The sequence below is a fragment of the Hippocampus zosterae genome, chromosome 16 (genome assembly GCF_025434085.1).
Source record: "Hippocampus zosterae strain Florida chromosome 16, ASM2543408v3, whole genome shotgun sequence".
Taxonomy (NCBI): Eukaryota; Metazoa; Chordata; class Actinopteri; order Syngnathiformes; family Syngnathidae; genus Hippocampus; species Hippocampus zosterae.
The window spans coordinates 16,730,071-16,752,374 of record NC_067466.1 but is presented as its reverse complement, the minus strand read 5'-3'; the positions used below and the strand labels follow the sequence as shown (position 1 = coordinate 16,752,374).

The window sequence follows — 22,304 nt, the reverse complement described above, 5'->3', positions numbered from 1 at the left end:
TTATCTATGTCATTAATCTTTTTCTTGAACTGAATTATTCGATATATTTTCCAAATGATATCAAACTATCACGAAAATAAGTACTCTTATTCCTGTTGAAAAGCAATGGCATAACACAAACTCATTCCTTTATCAATTAATTAAAAAAACAGTAATACTCTATTTGGCGGTTAATGTATGTACTTCTTTATACTTGACTTTGTGATACAACAATAAACTATAACATCAACACTGTGATGACTTAACATTGCTATAAAAGACAGTGATTAAAACATTAATAAATAAATATATAATACATCGAATGTAAATATTAAATGCAGTGTTACGATTACTATATGAATTTGACGATCGAGTCAGGTGATCCATCCATCTTCATGGGGAGACAACAGTTTTGAAGAGCTCCCGAGTTATGTTTTGGGTCGCGAGCAAACTTTTGATCTTTTACACTCCTCTTTTTTTTAAAGTTTCCACATCGCCATGGTAACTAAAGCAGCCCCAGCAGGATGCTCGGGAGTGTGCAAAAAGCCCGAGGCCGCGTTCAAATAATCACCTTTATTGCAACAATTCTATCTCCGCCACCTGATTAGCTGTCTCATTTAAAACAAATGTTACGGCTGATAAAAGACAAGAGGAAAAAGTGGGAGGTAACAGAACAGGAAGTGCTGTAAACGCTACGCTTCCTGCCACGAACAAAAACCTCTTCACCGTGTTTTAATTCATGTGGTTTTATCGTTCTTTAAAAATTTAATATTTTACTTTCTATACATTTCATGTACAGAAATTGTCTAATATTTCCAAAGGGGGAAAAAAACGTGTCACATTCTTATAATAATTTCTTTGTATTTCTTTTTGGTAATATTTTTTTCAATACCAAAAAGCTTCATTGAATTTAATGCATTTTTTTTTCAACGTTGCCACGAGTGACAAACCCCGTTTTTCCCAATCAATCAATAATTATGCGCAAAGATGTAGTCTATGAACCTACAGGAATTATTTTCTGTAGGCCTAAAAACCGTGACTGTAGAGAATTTGATATTCAATTACGTTCAGCAAAAAACTAGGATGCTCAGAAAGCACTTTCGCTTTTCATTCAACTACGTTCTCGCGTTCAACTCTTTCAATCAAAATCAATTGTGCTGCCATCTAGTTGTTGACATTGGAATTACACCCAAAATAAACAGGAGAAGCCAAACGTGCGTGTGACAGCGAAAGTAAAATTGGATCACAGGTATGACTGACACCGAAAAAAAATATATAGACTACTCCTACTATCAAAATAAAATATAAAAACGGTTTGGTTTTGTTTTCGAGCTCAGTCCGTCTCAGGTCGGCCTACGTTTTGAGTCGTGTGCTGCAGTTGATTCGCTTCCCTTTCTTTTTTCTTCTCCCCCCCCTCCATCCCCTGCTGCATTTCCTCCTGCTGGCCCACTGAGTGTCCGTGATGAAGTCGGTGGGACATGTTTGGCTGGAGGTTATCAGCCTCCCGCAGACGCCCACGCTGGCGTGACTGCTCCAGCTGAGGCCGTAAAACCTCTTGTCCTCCCGTACCCAGTGGACACCTTTTCCTGTCCTCGCCACCGTATTGGCTGCACCGGCATGGTGAATAATATACGGCGGGGTTTCTCGTAAATTGTGGCCCGATTGTACAAGGAGGGGTGGGGAAGGGGGGGCGTCGTTTATTGACTCAAGTGCATATGAAGGGGAAGCTGTTTTGGAATCACGTGAAGCATCGTGTTACGCAGTTGATGTTGAATAAAAGTGGAGGGAGGAAGTATGATGTGAAAAAGAAGCTTGAAGATGATGTCGTCTGTTTTTATCAAATACAATATGATGGGGTATCTTTTTGGTCACAGAACACATTGTACTTGTGTCTCAAGGCACCTCTGAGAAAACATTTCTTTAAACTTTAAAATTAAGGAAATCATGTAAGTAATCAAGCAAATAAAAATAAAGTAACGGTAGGGATTTAAATTTTATTTTATTTTTTTAGCTCGGCTAGAAACTATTTTTGCGTAACTGGAAGTTTGGCTGAACCGTGTCCCCTTCGCCCTTATAGGTTGGGACATGTTGACAAACGCGTGCTGCTTTCTTAAAAAAAAAAATAAAAAATTGGGGCCCCGGCATTCATAAAACATGTACCAGACCTGGATGCGCGCCATTGTCGCCGTCTCCTGGCACAAGGCGAAGGCTCGCAAAAGGCTTTTCAATGTTTCATTTTATCCATGAGTCTTTTTAACACACACACACACACACACACACACACAGAAGATAAATCAAAAAAGCCTTGCAAGTGTCATCATCAGGATCGAGAGGGAGGCTAAAGTTTCATTGATTCGGGGTTCAAAGAGGTAACACTTGACAAAGGTGCCTTTAAAGTGCGGCCCGGCTGGCCCCGCGCGATGAAAAATAGCTCACTTGTCCTTGGCTGCAAAACTGCAAAGCTCAAATAAAACACGTGAAAAAAAATACACACACACACACACACACACACAAAGACAATCACCCTCCCTGTTAGTTCCACTGAAACGGGAAATAAAAAAAAAACCAAGGTACTCACTGAGTTGAAAGATCCTATTACGGGATCTCTCTGAAAATAGCTGCTTAAGAATCAAGCTGATGGGAGCTTGAATAATTGCTGCTGTTGCCGTGACAACCCCACCAAACACCGACTTTGATAATCTGAATAGTTTGAACACCTTCGCCACATGTGACAATCTAAACGCTTCGTTGCATTTTGCATTCATCAACTCATTGAGCATATTTGGATCCTTCAATACGATGTGACAATAACCCCCTCTGAACTGTAGGGGGAGCTCTGCAGCATGGATTGTGGAAATTAGCTTTGCTATACTGCGCAAAAACTCCACAATTGATTTGCTTGTCCTTTTGAAACCGAGGCCCGAGAATCAATTTCTGTACTTTTTTGGGGATTGTGTTTATTTGTAAGTTAGCTGGTCAGACTTTTCCTCCCAAACGACGACGCGGGTTTCTTGTACTTTCCGTTTGTTGTACGATTTCAAGAAAAAAAAAATCTGGTTCCTCCTCAATTTGCCGCACGAGAATGCGTGTGAGCATCGTTAGCGACGTACGTTTGCCGGAAGCTTTTCAGCGCGATTTACAAGGAAAGGCGGCCAAATGCGACAGTTGCGGCGGATGCGCAACAGCATTCAAAAGAGATTCGCGACGTGCTGGGGAGCAACTTGACGGGTGATCACAGCCCGCCGCGACAGCACTTTTTTTTTTTTTCCCCTACCGGATTCCAACAAATACATCAATAAATAAAACACCTTTTTTGAAAGCTTCCATCACACTTTTTTTTTTTTTGACATTTTGAGGTTGTTTTGCTGTCTGTCTCTGGAGTCGAATTATTTGAACTAACAATCAAACCGTTCGGGGGCAGGCCGCAATTCGATGTGGAAGAGCGGACACTCTTGTTTTTTTTTTTTTTTAATTAGTTTTTTTTAAACCAGGTTTGTACTTGCTACACAGCCATAACACAATGCGTCTTAAGACTTGATACTTTTTAAATAAGTTTGTGCAAGCTTCACAGCCACCATAAGACCCCAACGGGGCGATAAATGCGAAAAAGTCCTTTTTGTATCGTTTGGAAAGATCTGAACGGCAACACGTTGCAAGTCCGCGTAGGAAAAAAAAAAAAAGAGCCATCACAGCTTGAGTGCAGTTTCGCATTTTTGTTTTCTGTTTTACATATAACGGGAAAATACAAGGATTTGCTTCCGAGAGAATACAGGAAATAAATCAGTGCTCTGTACAGGAACATGGTGGGCAGTGCGGCGGCGGCGGCGAGGACCCAATTCCGAGTAGCAGCTTGTAAGAAAAATACAAACGAGTGCGCCCGAGCAGTGTTACCATTAAAAAAAAAAAAAAAAAAAAGGGAAAAGGAAACAAGGCAGGAACATGGAGGAACCAAAGCTGGCAACGGATTGACATGAATGCTGAAGATAAACAAAATGTCACCAAATGTTGTCGGCGAAAATGCGGGAGTGTGCAGTGGTCAGACTTGAACAGGAAGTTGACCATTTTGAGTTCAATTCCACGGTTGCAAGCCAAACGGCGGTTTTCTCAAGGACCGAAATCCCAACGGGGAGTTGGCCAATCGAGTTGGAAGCTGCCATTTTGGGGCGTGAATGTCGGAAAATAAATTTGCCTCCAATTCCAAGAGGGACGCAAACATTGCAACAAAGCATCAATTAAAAAAAAAAGCCCGAAGGACCCTTGGGCAAAATCCAACCGGAAGCGGGCCGCAACCAGCGGAGCTGACATCAGGATTTTGGCCTGTTGTACTGCCGCTTCCCCGTGGTGTCCGTTTCGCTTTTATTTTCTTCGCTTTTGAAGACTTTCAAAGCAAAATGCGTCATTTGACATTTGTAACGTTACGATTCCGGATCGGGTGCCTTGATGACTAAATGTGGCTAATTATTGACACAAAGAGAGGAAAGGGAAAAAAAAAAAACATATCCAAGAGCATCCGTTGCTGTTTAGAATGAAAAGGGAAAATGTGACAAAAACCTTTTTCATCTCACGGTGACTCCATTGAGCTCCAAAGGAGGAGCTGCTTTTTACTTTTTTTTTTTTAGCTTTGAGGACGCCGGCCTTCAAAGCGGAACACGCCGCGGCTAATTAAAAGCGGGATTAGCCCGGCTACCCGCGGTGGCTTTTAGTCCAATAACACTTGTTGCGCGGATATTTTTTCAGAAAACTATACGAGAGTGCACACAAAGGCACCCACAAAACGGCTCCTGCGTCAATCTCTCGGATTTGCCCGCGACGGATTTGATGAGCGACGTGAGACGCTCGATTGCGTTAACCCCCCCGAGTACGTGCGACGAAATACCCGCATTACATGTGAGGCGGATGCGGCGTTTCCCCGAATACGAGCAACGCAGTTGCGACTGGTGCTCAGATAGCAGTTTTTTTTCCTTTTTCTTAGCTCCGTGTTACAGAATCTCCCGTTTCTATTGCTTATGTTAAAGTGGATGTCAAATTCATCAGCTGAGATGTAAGGCGGATTTGCATGTTATTTCGATCGTACGTCGTGGGGGGGGGGGCATGACATACAACACGGCTGCGCTACTCGGATGACTTCTGACTTCACGTGTACATGCTACGCAGATGAAAAGGTGAACTGGATGAAAACGGACGACGCGTTGGCATGATGACCTTTTGTCTGCACTTGCATCAGATTCGTTCATAGAACCCCCCCACCCCCCCAAAAAAAACTCATTTGAACAACACATGTGGCACGGTGATGATTTCAGTTTTGTAAAAAAAAAACAAAAAAAAAAAACTGAGATTGTGTGTAACCTAGATTCAGTTGCCCGGGTGACCTTGACCTTCCGACCCATATTAGTCGTAAGCGGGATGAGCTGCAGAAGCCACAAAAAAAAAAAAAAAAAAAAAACCGAGCCGGAGTGTCCGTGCTACCGGATGAGCCGAAACAAAGGCGACCCAACCGAAACCTCAAGTGGCCACGCCGAGTGAAAAGGACCCCGGATGACGTGAGCGAGAAAACGGAAAGGCGAGGGGGGGCGCCTCATCTACGTCGACACCAAAGCCGCTTGCTACAGAGCGGACGCTACGCCGCCGGCGAGTCTCCGACCGTCCGTGGTCGTAAGGCATTGGACCAAAAAGGGGGTGGGGGGGGGGGGGGGGGGGGAGTGGCGAGCCATCGAAAAGGAGTCGCCGGGCGGGGCTTCTGACCCCTCCCCCCCACGTGACACGTAGAAAAATGTCAGTAAATGCGAAGCGACGACACCAAGGACAATGAAGACAAAGAATCCACTTTGGCCCCCCCCCCCCCCAAAAAAAAAGCGTCTGTGAGAGTTTGCGGCGCGGGTCGCAAACGCTTCTTTCGTCCGCCGCCGCCTGGTCGAGTCTTTGGCTTCCTTGATGCGTCCTGCCTTTTTTTTTTTTTTCCGTCGTTTCCTTTAGTGCCATGATAAGCTTACAGGGCTGCGCAAAGTCAACCGAACCAACGAACCCAAATGGCGGTCGGCCATTTTTTTTTTCGTTCTCGGTGTGTCTGCGATTAAAAAGGAGCCCCCCCCCCCCCACCACCACGCCACCCCCCCCCCCCCCCCCCCCCCATGCCCTCCCGCCGCGATTCCTCAGGCCATTTCTTTTATTCTGCGCATGTAGTCGTGCAGTTCCTCGGGGTCCTGGAAGCCCATGTCCCGACACACCCACTGGATGTCCTCGTCGTCGGCGACGGGGACGGAGTTGTAGGGCAGGTCGTCGTTGGCGGCGGCGGGCATGGTGGCGAAGGTGGGTGAACTTGACCCGCTTGCGCTTGGACGTGGGCGAGCCGCCGGCCTCCTCGCCGCCCGAGCTGCCGTCGCCGCGGCCGTGCGCCTGGACGCTCTGCACGCTGGTCTGCGAGCTGCCGCTGCTGTGGTGGTCGCCGTGGCAACAGGTCCGCCCGCCGCCCTCCGCCGCCGCCGCCGGCTCGGGGGGGCTGTCGGCCTCCCGCCGCGCCGACAGCTCGCACTGGGCCCCGGGCGGCCGGCCGTTGCCCAGGAAGACCCAGTGGTGCGAGTGGTCCGTGTTGACCTGGCCCTCGGGCGGGATGCGCTTGTGCCGGTACTTGAGCACAAAGACGATGCAGTTGATGAGAAAGACCAGGATGGCCAGGCAGAAGACCCCCAGGAGGGCGTACATGCCGATCTCCAGGTCGCTCATGTTGCGGGGCGACGGCGTAAAGTCGTCTTCATCCTCCTCCTCTTCCTCGCCCTCCGCCGCGTCCGTCGGGGCGGGTCGCACGCCCTTGCCCGCGGTGGGCAGGTCGGTGTAGCCGATGGGAACGCTGGCCGGGCGCTCGTCGGACGCGTCGTCGAGCCGCCCGTCCGGGTCGGGCCCCCCGGCCGTCGTCGGCGCCTCGGCCCCGCCCTCTTCGTCCCAGTCGTCGTCGTCGTCGTCGGAGCCGAAGCGCACCCTGACATATACGGCGCGCGAGGCGATGACGCTCTTGCGTTTGGTTTTCTGGCAGGCCTCGCCGATGGTCATCTCCACGCGCAGCAGCTCGCCCTCGCCCTCGCCCTCCGCCACCACCACCGGCCAACGCTGCTGCGGCTCCTGCGACACCGACACCACCTTGTCGTCCAGCGCCGAGGCGTTGAAGTTGTAGTCCTTGGGTCAAAGTAGGTCAGCGAGGCCGCCGTGTCGTCGCTGAAAAGCATCCACACCGACAAGCTGGCCTCCTGGCGGGAAAGGGCGCACACAAACGCAATTCCTTGAGGGATCTCGCAATGGCAGCCATTTTGAGAAAAATTGGAGCCGGGCGGCATTGGCGAGCCGACGCCGCGTTTGCGTTCTCGCGACCCCCCCCCATCGACCCAAAGCGATGTTCCCTCAGGCTGGCGTCGCGAACGTACGTCAAAGGCGCTTCCTCTCGCCGTTCACACGCTGCTTTTCTTTGGGTTTCAAACTCGGGACATGTTTTCATCTCATCGCGATGTGGGTTGCCACGGCGACAAACGTTTGAACACCGACTCGCCTCGCTCACCTTCGAGACGTTAAAAGAGAGCCGCTCCGAGTTTTGGAATAAAAGGTGCGTGGTGACCACATGGGGGGGGGGGGGCTGTTTTGACAGCCCCCCCACCCCACCCCAACATCTGCACATGTTGTCATAAGAATACATTCAAAAAAAAAAAAAAAAAAAAAAGAACCTCCGCATGTGATCAACAAATATAACTGACAGGCATGACAAAATGTGAGCGGGGGGGGGGGGGGGGGGGGGGGGGGGCATCTTGATGTTACTTGTGCTCACTTCAAGCATGATGGATTTGCCGGCAAATCAAGCGGCCTGAAATGGCCGTCTGAGTCCTTAGAGAAGGGGACACCCCACTGCCCCCCCCCCCCTTTCCCTCCCTGCCAACCCAGACTTTCTTTTATCGCTCTTCACCCCGCCCGCTCAATACATTGCGCTAATTACATTTCAAGGTGGCCGGTGAGCAGAAAGCACACCAAAAAAAAAAAAAAAAATCGCAATTGAATGGCTGGCTCACTCGACACCTGCGCCCCCCCCCCCCCCCGCCCCCGCGGTGTGTCGTCGCATATTCCCACGCTGAGCGACTGCTGCAATGACTTCATCGTTTTTTCATCATTTTTGTTTTCCATTTTATTCGAGACCGTGATGCCTTCTTTGAAATCTTTTCGGGGAGTTTGGTGAGCAAAAAAAAACCCAAAAACTTCCGACGGGTGTGACTTTTTATCCGCTTTTTCCGCGATGACGTTTCTCATGGCGTACCTGCTTGGGGCGGCGAGCGTCTGGAGGCCGGTGGCCTTGGCCACCAAGGTGTGGCTGTTGCCGGGGCTGGGCCGCAGCGCCAGGCTCAACCCCGACACGGCGTGGACGCGCAGCTGGCTGATGGAAACTTTGTCGTCGGTGACGGCGAAGGCCGCCTGCCCAGCGCCGCGTCCACGGCCAGCGGCGAGTCCACCTGCGGCGACGGCAAAGCGCCCTTTAACTTAAGCGCGGGGGGGGGGGAGGGGGGGGGGGGGGGGAGACAGCGGGCGCCCGGTCGGAAACCTTTAGAGACGGTGGATCCCAGCTCCAGGCCGACCAGGACCGTCCTGTCCACCAGCTCGGCCACGCGGGGGGGTCTGCCACCTTGAGCGAGTCCTGACACCAGCTCGGTGACGTCCACCTGCCAGTCGGGCCCCAGCATGGTGATGACCTGCTCGGTGCCCTCGCTGGACGTGGTGTGGAACTGCGTCAGGACTTTGTCCAGCGCCCGCTGTATTGCAGCGTACAGCCTCGGCTCACCCGTCGGTCGTCCTCGTCCTCTCGCCGTCGCTGTCCCTGGTGCTTCTGGGGGAGGGGGGGGGGGACAAAGAGGGTCTCAAACCATTTAAAAAGACGTGGCCGTCCCAACACTGTAACTTGAAGAGTATGGCCCGAACTGGCCCCAGGAATTCTAAATTCCAATTTATGAGAGACAGTCTGGGCAAAGGGGGGAGGGGGGGGGTCTTACGTGGGCCTCCCGTGTCCGCCCGCGAGCTACTGCTTAAAGAGTCCCGATCCCTCAAAGGGTGCCGGGGTCGCGCTTGTGTTGACCCAGCACTATGATGCGCGAGCCAAACTGTCGGCAGGGGAGAGTTTTTCTCTTCACACCCCCCAAAAAAAAAAATAATAAAATAAAATTAAAAGACCATTTGGGGTACAAAGAAACCTTCAACCTTATGTTGACCCGACACCAGATTTTGGGCTGCTCGAATTTTGGAAAACAAGCGCTGCAAAAAAGCATGACATCACCGATGACATCACACGCGCTCATGAATTGAGTGGGCGCCGATAAAGGGAGTGATGACATCACAGGAGGGGGGGGGAGAAAATCGCCGCTCGAGCAGCACCACCCCCGCTTCATCCAAAAGCAGCTGCTTATCGTTGAGGCACCACTGCCACCCCCCTCTCGACATCAAGACGGGATAATGCGACGGCGCAAGAGTACGAGCGAGCGTCTCATCAGCGTTATGATGACAAATTGTGAGCGCGGCCCCTTAAGAACAGATGGCGCCCGCCGCGCGTCTCGGCGGTTTGCGGGCAGCTGCCCACTTTTGAGTCGGCGGCGCAACGTTGGCGCCCGACACGGAGAACGCCGTTGTTTACAGCATCGCTGATGTTTCTTAATAGCCATTGTGATGACATCATCAGTGACTTTTTTCCCCCCCTCCTCCTTGGTACCATTTCCAACTAAATCCCTGCCGATCCGTTTACAGTCGGCCCGCGCGCCCGACTGCCGAAGTAAAACGCGGCCAGACGCCGAGGCGCTTCGGCTCCGCGCGAGACGTGCGCCGCTTGATTGTCGCTGGGCCGGATGAAAAGCGTCTCGTCCGATTATTGTCTGGCTGACTGTCACAAAGAGACACTGCGGGCCGGGAGATTTCATTGTTGTTGCTGCTGCGGGAGTGAGCCAAGGTCCACCGCGCGGCAAGTCAACGGAAGCGGAGGCGGGGCAGAACATTCTGAGCGAAAATTCAATTGATTACTGTGCAGCGTCATTCAGGAGCGAACATCCACATGGAATTACCCCCCCCCCCCCCCGCCCCGGATTTTTAAAATTATTATTATTTTATACATGATAGATGATAAACGCATATGAGCCTAGCTAGTTTTCCTGATGTTATTTGTTGTTGTAATATTACGACACCCCCCCCTCGTCGTAAAAATGATTCGCTCGAGCAAGTCTTCCTTTCAATTCTGCCGTAATTTTATACGACAGTCGCCCATTTCGCCACTGCCAGAGTGAGAAGAAACATTAGGGCAGACGATAAAAAGTGTGTTTAAACGCATCTATTAAAAAAAAAAAAACGGTATTATTCGTGTGTGTGTGTGTGTTTTTTTTTTAATACGGGGCTTCTATTTGGCAGCTATCACCCGTGTTTCTGGAACGCATCCTCCGTGAAAAAACAGAGGTTCAGTGAATGAACCCGTTAGTGGGATTTTTTTTTCTTTAAAAAAAAGACGCTGAGGGTCATTTGAAGTCTCCCAACTGTCCATACGCCAGCGCTTTAAAGGCGTCGTTTGTATTCCTCGGGCGTTGGAGCGCTTTGGGGTGGATGGTGATGAACTCCGTCGGCGAGGACGCCAGCCAGGCCAAATTTTTTTGTGTCTATCCACAACACGAACAAGCACGCTGCAAGTTCACTTCTTGTAATGCGCTAGTCCACCATAGAGGGCGACAGAACTCAGTCAAGTTTCAATCTCCCATTGGAGGCCACGATGAAGCGGCGCATCTTTCAGTCAGACGTGCTACCGAAAGATAAATAGCCCAAGCGCTTCATGCTGCCTTTGTGTGCGCTTTACAAAGAAAAAAACCCCACAAAAATGCATTTCTCTCCAAATGTTTGTGTTTTAAAAATGAGCTTAAAGAAAAATGCAGCGACATGGAATGAAATTGTCATCGAGACAGAAAACGCACGACTCGACAGCTGCAATTGTTCCGGAGCATAGCGCCGAGGTGCGAAAAGCACTTGTTTGTTCTGAGAAGCCTCGCCGTACGCGTCCTCACGGCGCTAATCAAGGCTCCGGGCTCGGCCTCGTCGGCTAAATGCGTCGGGAGGGCTCTGACGCGAACATGACAAAGCGGATCAAATCGCACTTGAGAGCCTCGTTTGGCAACGCTACGGCGGCGAGGCTAATTGCAACAAAACAAGGCCAGAAAAACATTTTAAAAAAAAAAGACTCCTGGTTTTCACTTCCAAGTATTTTTTTGACCAGCGTGTTCAATACATTTTGGATAATGAGTGTGACGGAAATAAAGACCCGAGGAAAAAGAATTGTGAAGCTCGCGAACCCTCGAAATGTTATAAATAGCTTGTGCGCCGTGATAAGAAGATGGCCGCCATTGTTCACGTGCTAACGGGTAACCACCAACAACATCTTCAGCTTGTCGCCGCAACACAAACGAAACAAATGAAAGAAGTTTCGTATGCGTGGCAGGTGAGTACCGATCGCAACGATCGTAGCGGGCCCAGACAGGATTTGTTTTAAGCTATCGGCTACTCGTGAAGGCTGCCGAGACCAGTGACCGATAATTAGCGCCGGATAATATGACACAAAGTCTTGAGACCGGTCTGGAGGCCAAGATCGATTTTGAGAACTGCAAAATGTTTTTTTTTTCTTCCCCAATTACAATGGTCCTTATTTTGCTGTTTTTTTTTTTTTTAAAACAAAATGGTGCCTCACCTGCGGTCAGGCAGGATGGGGACCCGCCAGCCCTTGATGAAGCTCAGGTTGTCGTCGGACAGTTCCACCCGCAGAGGCAGCTTGGGCACCCAGACGGTGAGCTCCAGGGGTGCGCTTAGGTGCTCGTAGCTGAAGATGACCCTGGCGTTCATGGAGCCTCGCGTCTCCTTGCCGTTGACAAACACATAGTCGCAATTCATGGAGACCTGCCGCACAAAGCCAGGGGGAAAGGTCAAGGTAAGGAGCGCGGCTCTATATGGGGAACGGTCGCCTCAGCGGCAGAGCGGGGGGGGGGGGGGGGGGGGGGGGAGGGTGGCGGGGCCGCGGGTGATGATATACGGAGTGAGCACGTAGCTTGCTGTCAATCGCATTGTTTATTTGCTGTTCCAAGGCTGAGTCTTGGCGCGCTGCAAGGGCGCCAAGACTGAATGAATGAATGAATTGTTGATTAACAATTCATTTCCACAAGGGGAAAAAAAATGAACCAAGAGCAGCACAGAAATCGAACAAGCGACGCAAAGCATCGACGTGTCACAGTCTTTAAGCGGGAAATATAATATTGCTCACGTTGCAGATATTCTTTGTCCTCTGCGAAGAACGATTACGATGACTACAGCTCACATAAGAAACCGAGGAGCAGTCTGAAGGTGCCGTGCGGGACATTTTGGTTGAAATTCCAGGTCTCCAATGTGTACTACGTACGGGACAATTGCAAAGACGAACTTGTGCAATGAAAAGTGAAAAAAAAATAATAATAATTTGGATCATCGCCATTCCTATGTGGAAAGCGTCCCAATCTCAAATGATTTCCTTGCTCAACAGCACTTTGCCCCCACCCCGTCCCGTTGACTGGAAATCCATCAAATCGATTCTCGCGCCGTAAACTAACTCGCGAGCGGCGGCTGGTGACGACGTAAGCTCCTTGGGCGGAGGTACCGCGGCTCTCCGTATGGGCTAACAGGGTAATAAAAGCCGCGCTTGTCCTCAAGGTCGCGCGAGGCGGGACGGATCGTAAGAGTTAACGGGGCAAAACCGTGATATTGGGCGTAGTGTGTCACTTTCTCGCCTGCCTCCGTTGTCTCGTATGTAAACCGTTTGGAATCGACGCCACCAGGAGCGGAAAACGGGAAGGACGGGTGATATGCAGATGAGGCCGTCTACCGGCTTTCAAAAAAAAAAAAAAATCCGCAGACAAGAACAGGTGTTGCGGCGCGTTGGAAGGGTCTCGCCGACATCATTCATCATTTTTCAGTATCCATTAAAGCCGCGAGCAAGCGAGCCGTGCGATATTGAGTGTGCTTGCTTGGCTAACCGTGCCTCGGCTAATTTAATGCCGGAAACTTCAGGCGCGGGAAATACAGTACACCTGACGGTTCCGAGGTCATTGATCGAGGCCGGAAGAATGAATGCGGGGGGAGCTCTGGGAGGGGGGTCCTCGCCATTCGAGGGATCTGAGGATCTGATCTTTTTTCATACAAAGGACTCAAAGTTCCTCGAACGTGAGATGGAAATGCTACTGTGGTTGCATAAAGGGAAAATAAACCACCAATTAATTTTTGTTTTTCTTACAATAATATCTTCTATGCGCCTTCATTAGTCCAAACACGACCTTAGGACGAATATCGTGTTTGTCGACTCGGAATCAACAGCAAAATCTCAGGCGGCGGCCATTTTGCCACTTGCTGTCGACTGAAAATGACATCAGAGTTGCTCGTGGAACGACCAATCGCGGCTCAGCTTCAGAAAACAGTTGCGCCGCGATTGGCCGATACCTGAGCGACGGTGAGGCAAAATGGCCGCTCGACTTCCCCTTTAAGGTCCATTCTAAACACAAAGATGATCTCATGCTATCAGCGATTAGCATCCAGGAGGCAGGCGATGTACCGTCATTTTGTGTCTCTGCCCATCTTCGGTTAAGTCAACAAACATCCCGGCCACCTGGATGCTAAAAATAGTCGTCACTCCTTCCATTCTTTGTTCCCGTTGTGTTTGCGCACATGATGTCAAACAGAAGATAAGGCCAACGCGTGCCACCGCCGGCCCCCAACAGACGCCATGTGAAGGTTAGAGAGATAAGGCGCTGTGGCATCCTGTCAACCGGGCACAGGGGAGAAGGGAGAAAAAAAAACCCCAAACCAAACGGGCATTACATAAAAATTATTGGATGTAAAAAATTAATATTGATTTTTTAATTAAAAAAATATTCCGACTGAAAGGAGTTAACACAAATGCATAAAAAAATGGAAAAAAATGTATCAATTTAAAAAGTGCGAGATTCATTTAGCCTGGCTTTAAAATGGGAAGACAAATTACAAATATTTTCAAATCGGGTATGAGGAAATGAATATATATGTGAAATAAAAAATATAAAAAAATTTAATGAGCAAAAATATTTGAAAATTAAAAAATGAAAAAGTAAAAATGTACAATGTAATCAGGGAATAAATGTATTAATGTAATGACATTTCCCCCCAAATCTTTAAAAATCTAAATTGTTTGTTTGGGGGTTGCTTTTCACAAAAAGCTGCTTAATCAACAATTCATTCATTCATTCATTTACAGTATACCAGCCCGGTCCTTGTCACCCAGCGTGACAGCGTGAAAAATCTACAAACCAAAACAATGGCCAAAAAAAAAAAAAACAAGAAAATCTCGTCTCCAAATCTCCATTGCAGCCTGCCAAGGTCTGCTCAGGACAGCCGCGCCTCAAACAACTGCCGCTTGTGTTCGCCAGTGCCCAGATGCCGCTGCACGTTAATTACCTGCTATCGCATAAGTGGATCGCATACACACACACACACGCACACACACACACCATAATCTCCTTCAATTTGTATGGACGTGTCACAAATGAATGACATGCGGGAACAAGGAAGCGCCATCAGCTCTCCTCATATCCCGACATTCTCTGATTAATTGCCAGGCCCAAGGCGGCGGGGGTCGCTTTTTTTTTTCTTCTTCTTCTTCTTTCCCCTCCCTCTCTAGTGACAGTGTGTTAAATGGAATGAAAGCTGACACATGGTTCGGCATTAGCGGACAGCTAATGTCGCCGCTAAGGAGCTTTCGTCGCTGTGATGGATGTGCGCTAAACGGATGCCGGCTAATTTAGCCGAGCTAGCCGTACAACACACACGGTTACACAGACATTAGCCTGTTGTTACTCAGATTAATGAGGCTAATGAGGATCTGAGGCCCGGAAAAAGGGAGGGAGTGGGGGGGGGGGGGGGGGGGAATGTAAAATGCAGCGAGATGGGGAAACTGCTTGAGGAGCTTTGTTCCCATTCAGTCACAAAAGTCGTCGTGACAGCGGCTGCCAGCGTTTGGATGAGATTTTCCCAAAAGGTGTGAAAGTCGCAAGCGGGGAAGTCAGTTTTTGGATGTTGATGGACATGGGTGGGGGGGGGGGCAGAGGATGAGGTCACAGGACTGCCTTGGACAAAACCATCATCATGCATTAAAAAAAAAATCCCCAAATCCAGTTGCACTGAGCATCCTGAAATTTGGTCAGCACATACGTCACAATGAGACCCACCAAAAAAGGCTGAAGGAACATTTCAGTCCGAAATTCAGCCCCCACTCCTCGTCACACTTTGCAACATGAAATTTGGTGAGCAACGTGACCCACACACAAAAAAAAAGCCTCAAGCAGCCACGCCCAAAGATGCATTGGAAGACATTTGTGGCCATTTGAGGTTTGAAGCAGCGAATTTCAGGGTCATCTTAACCATTTCTAAAAGTATTTTGGAAAAAAAAAAAAAAAGATCAGCCGCTGACTGCAGTTGCACTTGACAAACTTCAATTTGGTAGTCCATCATAAGTCGGCCCATCCAAAAAGTTTCAAAAGGTCATGGGCAAAAACACACACAGGAAGTGTGCCATTTTGGTTGTAAGTGAGCAAACGTATCGTGCAGATGTTTGTGATTTTGCACATCCGGCACAAGATAAAACGGATGACGCACGACTGCGGAGCATTTTGGTTCGCGCCACCGCGTCTGAGCGAAGTCCGACAGAGTGAACGGCAATGAAGCATCGCTGGTTTGAAGGACAGATGAAGCTTCTTCCTCCAGCCGTTAATGTAACAGAACGGATGCATGTGAAAAAGGCCCTTGGGTGGCGTCGCCCTTATTAACCCCGCCACTTTTTCATCCGGCGTTAAATACGACACAATGTGACGCATCCCCGCCCGAACAATCTGCCTGCACCGCGGCGGATGCCACAGCGCATTAGTGGCACTGCGGCGGAGTGTGTGTTGGGGGGGGGGGGGACGGAACACCCGCTGCAGTCGCTAACAGCTTTCGACTCGCAATTAGCGGGCCAAATTTATCAGCGGAGAATAGCTGTGGGAGCCCTGACGAGTATTCCAAGTGTCAGGGCCAGCCGGACGTTGCGGCGAATGACGTCGTCTCTTTGTCGCCGCCGTCCCAAATACACCTCTGGAGGGGGCTGCGGACAGGAGGTGGAGTCCCCTGCAAAATTGCATGAACCCGATGGAAAACTGAGGTTTTCCACATGGAGGAGAGGCGGGACACATGAGCCGGCATCCTGCCCCAGGCCACGCCCTCTTTGCCGCACCGCACCTCGGAGGAGTCCAAAGCGGCCGGCCCCAACTCCATTTGCAGGAGATTACAATCTCTGATTACCTCCCGACCAAGACGGGAGCCCCAAAGCCCCGCCAGATCCATTTCAATTAATAATTTAGCATTCGACGGGAGGAGGAGGAGGAAGGGGGCGCGGGGGTATTTATGATGATTCCAAAAGACGAGGCATGCAAGTTAAAAATGGCACCCTTGCCTTCTTTTTCTCGGCGTGACAGCAAACTAGTAGACGACATAGGTTAAAAAAAAAAAAAAAGCTTGGCCATTTAGGGGTGACCATTTTTTTGGTGTCATCCCAGCCCAAAATGGCTGTTTCAAAACAAACCGTCAATTTCAATCATGGGCCCTTGAGACTTTTTTGTGCAGCCCGTTGTGATCAACACATCCAACTAATTTCACGCGGATCGGTGAAAGCGGCTTCGGGGCCGAATTCTTCGATCTGTGGCGCAATGGAATCGGCCCCCAAAATGGCTGCTTCCAAGCAAAATGGCCGACTTCAATTGCACTTTCAATGTGGGCGTTTTAAAGAGATTGCGACCCACCACTTCCAACAGAAATCTCCTGGGAGAAGAGTGGCAAGATCTTTCCGCTATCGGGCAACGAGGCTGAAAAGTCAAAGTCTTGACGGTCAGGACGAGTCGCACTCCTCTCCAGCGGCGCGGAACTAAATTGGCAACCTTTACAAAAGAAGCGGAGCGATATGCCCCCGCGTAGGGGGAAATCAATCCGGTTCTGCACTTGAAAGACATTTTGAAGATGAGGAGGGGGTGGTGGTCTTTGATATGCATTGATTGGAAAATACAAGAAAACGCCGGCGCCGCAACTCTCGGCATCCTGGGGAAGCACTTTGGTTTAGTCCGTTTCGCTGTTTTTATTTTTCTTCTTCTTCTTTTTTTTTATTGCGCCTGCAGCCCCGCCACTAAAGTTAACAACGTGAGGGCCGGAGTACACGAGACGGGGCGGCGGACGAGCACATCGGGGAGCTTTTTACTGCTTTGCCCGCATTGATGTATCTGCCCGCGGTTTATGAACTATTGATTTTATTTAAGGGAATCAAATCAGGAGGACGCGCTGAGAAGGGGCCTCGCATGGCGGCTTTTATGCTCATGCGCCGCGCTGCCGCCGCCTAACCGGATCAACTCGGCCCAAATTGACTTCCCCGGCCAGACGGGAGACGCATTTTATGGCCGTGGCTCTCAAACTGAGGTGCGCGAACCCGCTGGGGTCCGGTAGCTGTTGTTAGGGGGTCCGGAAAAAAACGATTACTACTGGATGGGGGGGACAGGCACGGCAATCAAATGCATTTACTCTTTGTTTAAGTCCACCCAGAGACAAGATTTTTTTTTTCTTCCAGAAAATGTAACTTAATTTTTTTTTTTTAATCGCCAACCTCAGGTGAACACAATAGTTGCGTTGAACCCAAATGTATTTTGGACGTCTACGGTCGTCAATGGCAGTGAATGAGCGAATTGGCGTTGCGATACCTTGACGATGTCTTCGTTGGCCGACTTGCACTGCACGAAGGCGGAGACGTCGGTGACGGCGCCGTTCATCTCGATGGACACCATCTTGACGGGGATGGCCACGGTGCGACCGGTCAGGACGGCCGTGTTGATGATCTCCGTGTCCTGTGAGGGGGGGGGGGGGGGGGGAGACCAGAGTGAGGAACTCCTCCAGGGACCAGCGAGTCGAGTGTATTAAATAAACCAGGAAGCAAAGTAGTAAACAAACGCTTTGTCAACACACTCTTATGTTAATCGGGCTAGCGGCGGTGACCGATCGATGAATAAGGTCACGGCGCGCTGCTCTCCCCCGTGCGAAGAGTCGATAATCTTCTCTGTTGTCGCTTCCGCAACGTTCCCTGATGAAGGTGCGCGTCTTAACGTAATTGGCAAGTTTAGGGGGGTGTGGGAGGGGGGGGGGGCTAAAAAATAAGAGGTGACATCTCCGGAAGAACTCATTAGCGGCAAAAGTATGCAAACGAGGTAAACACAGACGGGATGATAAACAGACAGCAATAAAAAGATGACAGCCGCCAGCCCGCTCTTTGCCAGTTGAGTTGTTACGCAACAACAAAATCATAAAAGTGGATTTATGCAGAGAAAGGCCAAGAAGTGACTCAAACGTTGACGAGCACAGCATTTGGGAGCGACCAAAAAAAAAGTGGAATATTTTCACTTTGAAAGTGCGGCAAACTGAGTGAGGGAAAAAAAATGAGATGATGAAGCTTCCTGGTCAGCGATCATCGCTGACCAATCGGACGACCGAGCCCGACTCCCACAGAAACACGAGCTACGTGCCAAGCTACCTGCCGGTGTTGTTTTGGCAGCCATTTTAGATTTAGACGTAGTCTTTTGGGCAAAAATTCCTCTTGGATCTTTTGCAATTTGAACGTCTGACAGACCACACGCTAACAATTCCATCCAGGCGCGTCCCGTCAAGATAAACTCCACCTAGCGCCCGAGCAAAAGACACAGCTAACGAATGAAGCGTCGTCGTCAACATTGAAACAAAAGCGGCGCAGCCCCCGCAGCGCGGCAGGAAGAAGAGGGCACACGCAGCGGAGGAAAACAACGAGTAAAAGTCACGGCGGCGTGGAGTGTAAAATTTGGCACGCGGCATCGGCGTACAAGACGCATGCTAATTCTCCAAATGTCAAGGGGGCCCGCTGACTGGCGGGTGTGCGGCGAGCGCCGTATGTTTGCAGCAGATGTGCAACTCAAAGTGGAGAATGCGTAATGGAGCTCGCGGCACTTGGAAGCAAGCAATTGTGGGGGGGGCTAAAACGCAGCAGCGTGACTCGCAAGCATTGTTTGGGTACACGTACACATAAATACTAAATAAAATGAACGACATGCTAATGAAAGGATTCGTGTTTCCCACTGACTGCTAAATATGCTGATAAAAAGAATGCTAGGAATAATAATTGTGATTCGTTTGACAACAATAACAGGCGAGTGGTGAGAGCCCCCCTGTTTACAAACCATCCCGAGTTCTGCACAAAATCGAAAATTAACCTCCGTTTACATGCTAATTTCGCAACCCAAACGGTCTCGGCATCAACGGGCAGATGGCGCGACGGGATGTTGTACTTCTTTTTCACCTCCATCGGCAACACGCATAACCTAAAATGAAGAGTAGTTTGTCATCCTCATTTCACTTCACGGGGGGTGGGGGGGGGAAATATGACATCGATTTACGAGCGCTTCAGGTTACAGAGGGGCTCGCGGAGCCAATTAAGTTTACCCCTTGAGATTGCGCCGGAGTGGCTTATTGGATGGATGGATATGTTGATATATTGGATTATTCTCTGACAACTCTAAAATGCAATTTTGCCGGCTAGATCGTATCTCGCTCCCTTCTCCATCCGTTCAGGTACCGAGTGAGCGACCAAGCTAGCTAGGATCTGGCTACACAAACAGCTGTCTGTCTGTAGCGCTAGCTAGTCACATTATTTAGCATCTTAGCATCTATCTTGGTACCTCGCGAGCTAGCTAGTGTCTACTTAGCTGCCCGCCTCGTCTCTTGAGCTAGCTCGCTCATTGAATAGCCTCTAGCCATCTATCGATGACGTGCGTCGAACTGACCATGGCCAGGGGCAGGATGGCCTGGATGTCCCGCTGAACCACGGTGAGCTCGGTGACCACCTTCTCGGACTCGGGCGGTGGGCTCTGACCGTTGTAGTCGATGTTCCAGTTGATGCGGCGAGTCACCGACAGGCTGGTGAAGTTCTCCATCTCAAAGTCGAGCTGCATCACTTCGGCGTTGCCCGCCGCCTCCCTGAAAACAGGCAAAAGTACGATTGGGACGAGATCTGATGACATAAGCATGAAGGGGTCCTCGGGGGGGAGACTTGGCGTAAAAAAGTTGAAGAAGCATCGTCATAGCGGAATGACACAAAACAACCCCAACATCCCCTTCCAAAAAAAACAACAAAAAAAAAAACAAGGGCGATGTTTTTTAGCGAGCACAAATGGAGATTGGCACATTCTAAATGTCACGCCGGCCGGTTTTGTCTGGCGTATCAAACGTCCAGGAATTATTCACAAGTCCCCCCCCCCCCCTGCATGCCCCTCGCACTGATGAAAACAGTTCTCGTCAATAAACAATCACTGCGCCTTAATCTAGAGGCTGGCGGAGACTGCAAATTCAAGTTGGGGCCTCTCACTTGCAAATAATTGCCAGGGTTCGCCCATTTTCTCCGCAGCGATCGATGGCGCCCCCCCACACCCCCCTTCTCCCCTTCGCCCTTGGACTGTATACAGCACAAGGCGATTTCAAATTGACTTTTGTCAGAAAACAACACCAACAACAACAACCAAAAAAAAAAACCTGTCAAATAATGGCCGAGGCGGACGTTTAAGTGGAGTCCGTCACTGCCGAGCGTTCAGCGTGACGCTGCTCTAATGAAAACGTCAAGCATCACGCTGAAGACGCATCGGCGATAAGAGCCACGTGAACCGTGCGCTTGTGGATTCCAAACGCCACACAAAACGTTGTCTTCCCGGCCCTGCTGTAATTGCCCACAATTGACATTTAGGCGCCGTTGATGAGATTGGATTCAGATTTGCACGGGGTGGAGCAGGGGGGGGGGGGGGGGGTGGACGTGTCACAGCAGGTGGGTTCTTTTTTTTTTTTTTTTTTTCACAAATCATGTTGACAAAGTCTTCCAGATTACAGGGTGACCTTTTTAGCGGAACGTTCGCTCATGGCGTCGCTAATTCATGTCACTATGGTGAAGTCGCATCATCGCGTCGTGACTGAAGAGGCGCGATATGACATCGGTTATGAGACACTTGTCCCACCTCTGACATCGGTGAGTCACTGTGGCTGCAACAATTTGACCCGGGGGGGTCTATTGGGATGAAACACCTGGAGGTCCGTAACCCGCATTGATCCACGTTGCAAAAGGTACAAAAAGTACATGCACATACTAACCAAACCACCGCCACGGAAAAAGCTTTTTGGCACATCTCGCTTCTGACACCAATTTGCATTTCTGAGTTCGAATGCCCTCAAAACTACTTTGAACCCGCCCCTAAACTTTTCCCAAGATACGCTTCGAAAGGTGCCATTATTTATTTATTTGATGTCAAATCCAAGGGGGAAAAAATACGAATAAAAATAACACTGAATAATTCAGCTGTCCCCCCCCTCCCCCCGCTTCAACCCCCCAAAAAAGAAGCGACGACCTTGTTGGCTGTTTTTTCTTTGCTTCCTCCTCATCCCGCCGTTATTAATATGGAACAGCCATTGACCACCATCAATAATGTATCGGCCCACACGCGTCAACTGTGAGGAAGTGCTACGGCCGGAAAGAAGAGCGGTTGGGGAGTGGGAGGGGTGGGGGGGTGGGGGGGATCTAAGGGGTCACGAAAGACAAATGAACCGCGGGTGTGATGTGATGGAAGAGAAGGCGTTGGGCAAAAAATAGAATAATGAAGTGAGAAAGAGCTCAAGCGACGAGCGACCTCTTCGTCATCGGCCGTGAGATGCGCCAGCTCCTTTGCGGGTTACGCGGAGGACAAAACGCCCAAAACATATTCAGCGATAACGCTCAACGCACGACTGGAATTTAAGAGGGTACACGGAGGTGGGAGTGTCCATCCGCGTATTCCGCCGTAACACCTCAAGCTTTGCTCGTAAAGTCTAGCCGGGCGTGAAAGGGAGGGACGGACCAAAGGACGGCGCAGAACTCAAAAGGATACAATGTTCTTTATAAGACGATATCATTTTAAAGAAAAAAAGATTTGTTGGTACGCGCTCACTGAATCGTGAAACTCTTATTCGCTGTAATGTGCAGGCTTAGCTAGGACAGGAAAAAGCTCACCGACAAAAACACGTAACGACACGTAGCGGTTAGCCTTCTAACCGCTACGTGCCGTAGCAGCGCCGCAATATCATCGGCGCCGAGAAAGTCTTTCCCTTTCTTTTCGAATCGATGAATTTGTCAACTTTTGTGGTTCGGCAAGCCATCGCGCCGCTACGAAAGGGGAAAGGCC

General features: G+C 49.7%; 1 protein-coding gene across 1 annotated transcript in view; it reads right to left on the bottom strand.

The window, feature by feature from the left end:
* Window positions 1–6,105: 6,105 nt before the first annotated feature.
* LOC127587895 (transmembrane protein 132E-like) overlaps window positions 6,106–22,304 on the bottom strand; it is a 33,630-nt gene continuing 17,431 nt past the window's right edge. Inside the window, 11 exon segments of the mRNA XM_052046367.1 lie at window positions 6,106–6,287; window positions 6,289–7,148; window positions 7,151–7,214; window positions 8,263–8,429; window positions 8,432–8,461; window positions 8,552–8,758; window positions 8,761–8,808; window positions 8,811–8,830; window positions 11,708–11,913; window positions 17,787–17,930; window positions 19,890–20,082. Of these exon segments, the coding sequence (XP_051902327.1) occupies window positions 6,129–6,287; window positions 6,289–7,148; window positions 7,151–7,214; window positions 8,263–8,429; window positions 8,432–8,461; window positions 8,552–8,758; window positions 8,761–8,808; window positions 8,811–8,830; window positions 11,708–11,913; window positions 17,787–17,930; window positions 19,890–20,082 (2,098 nt within the window). The 3' untranslated portion in view covers window positions 6,106–6,128.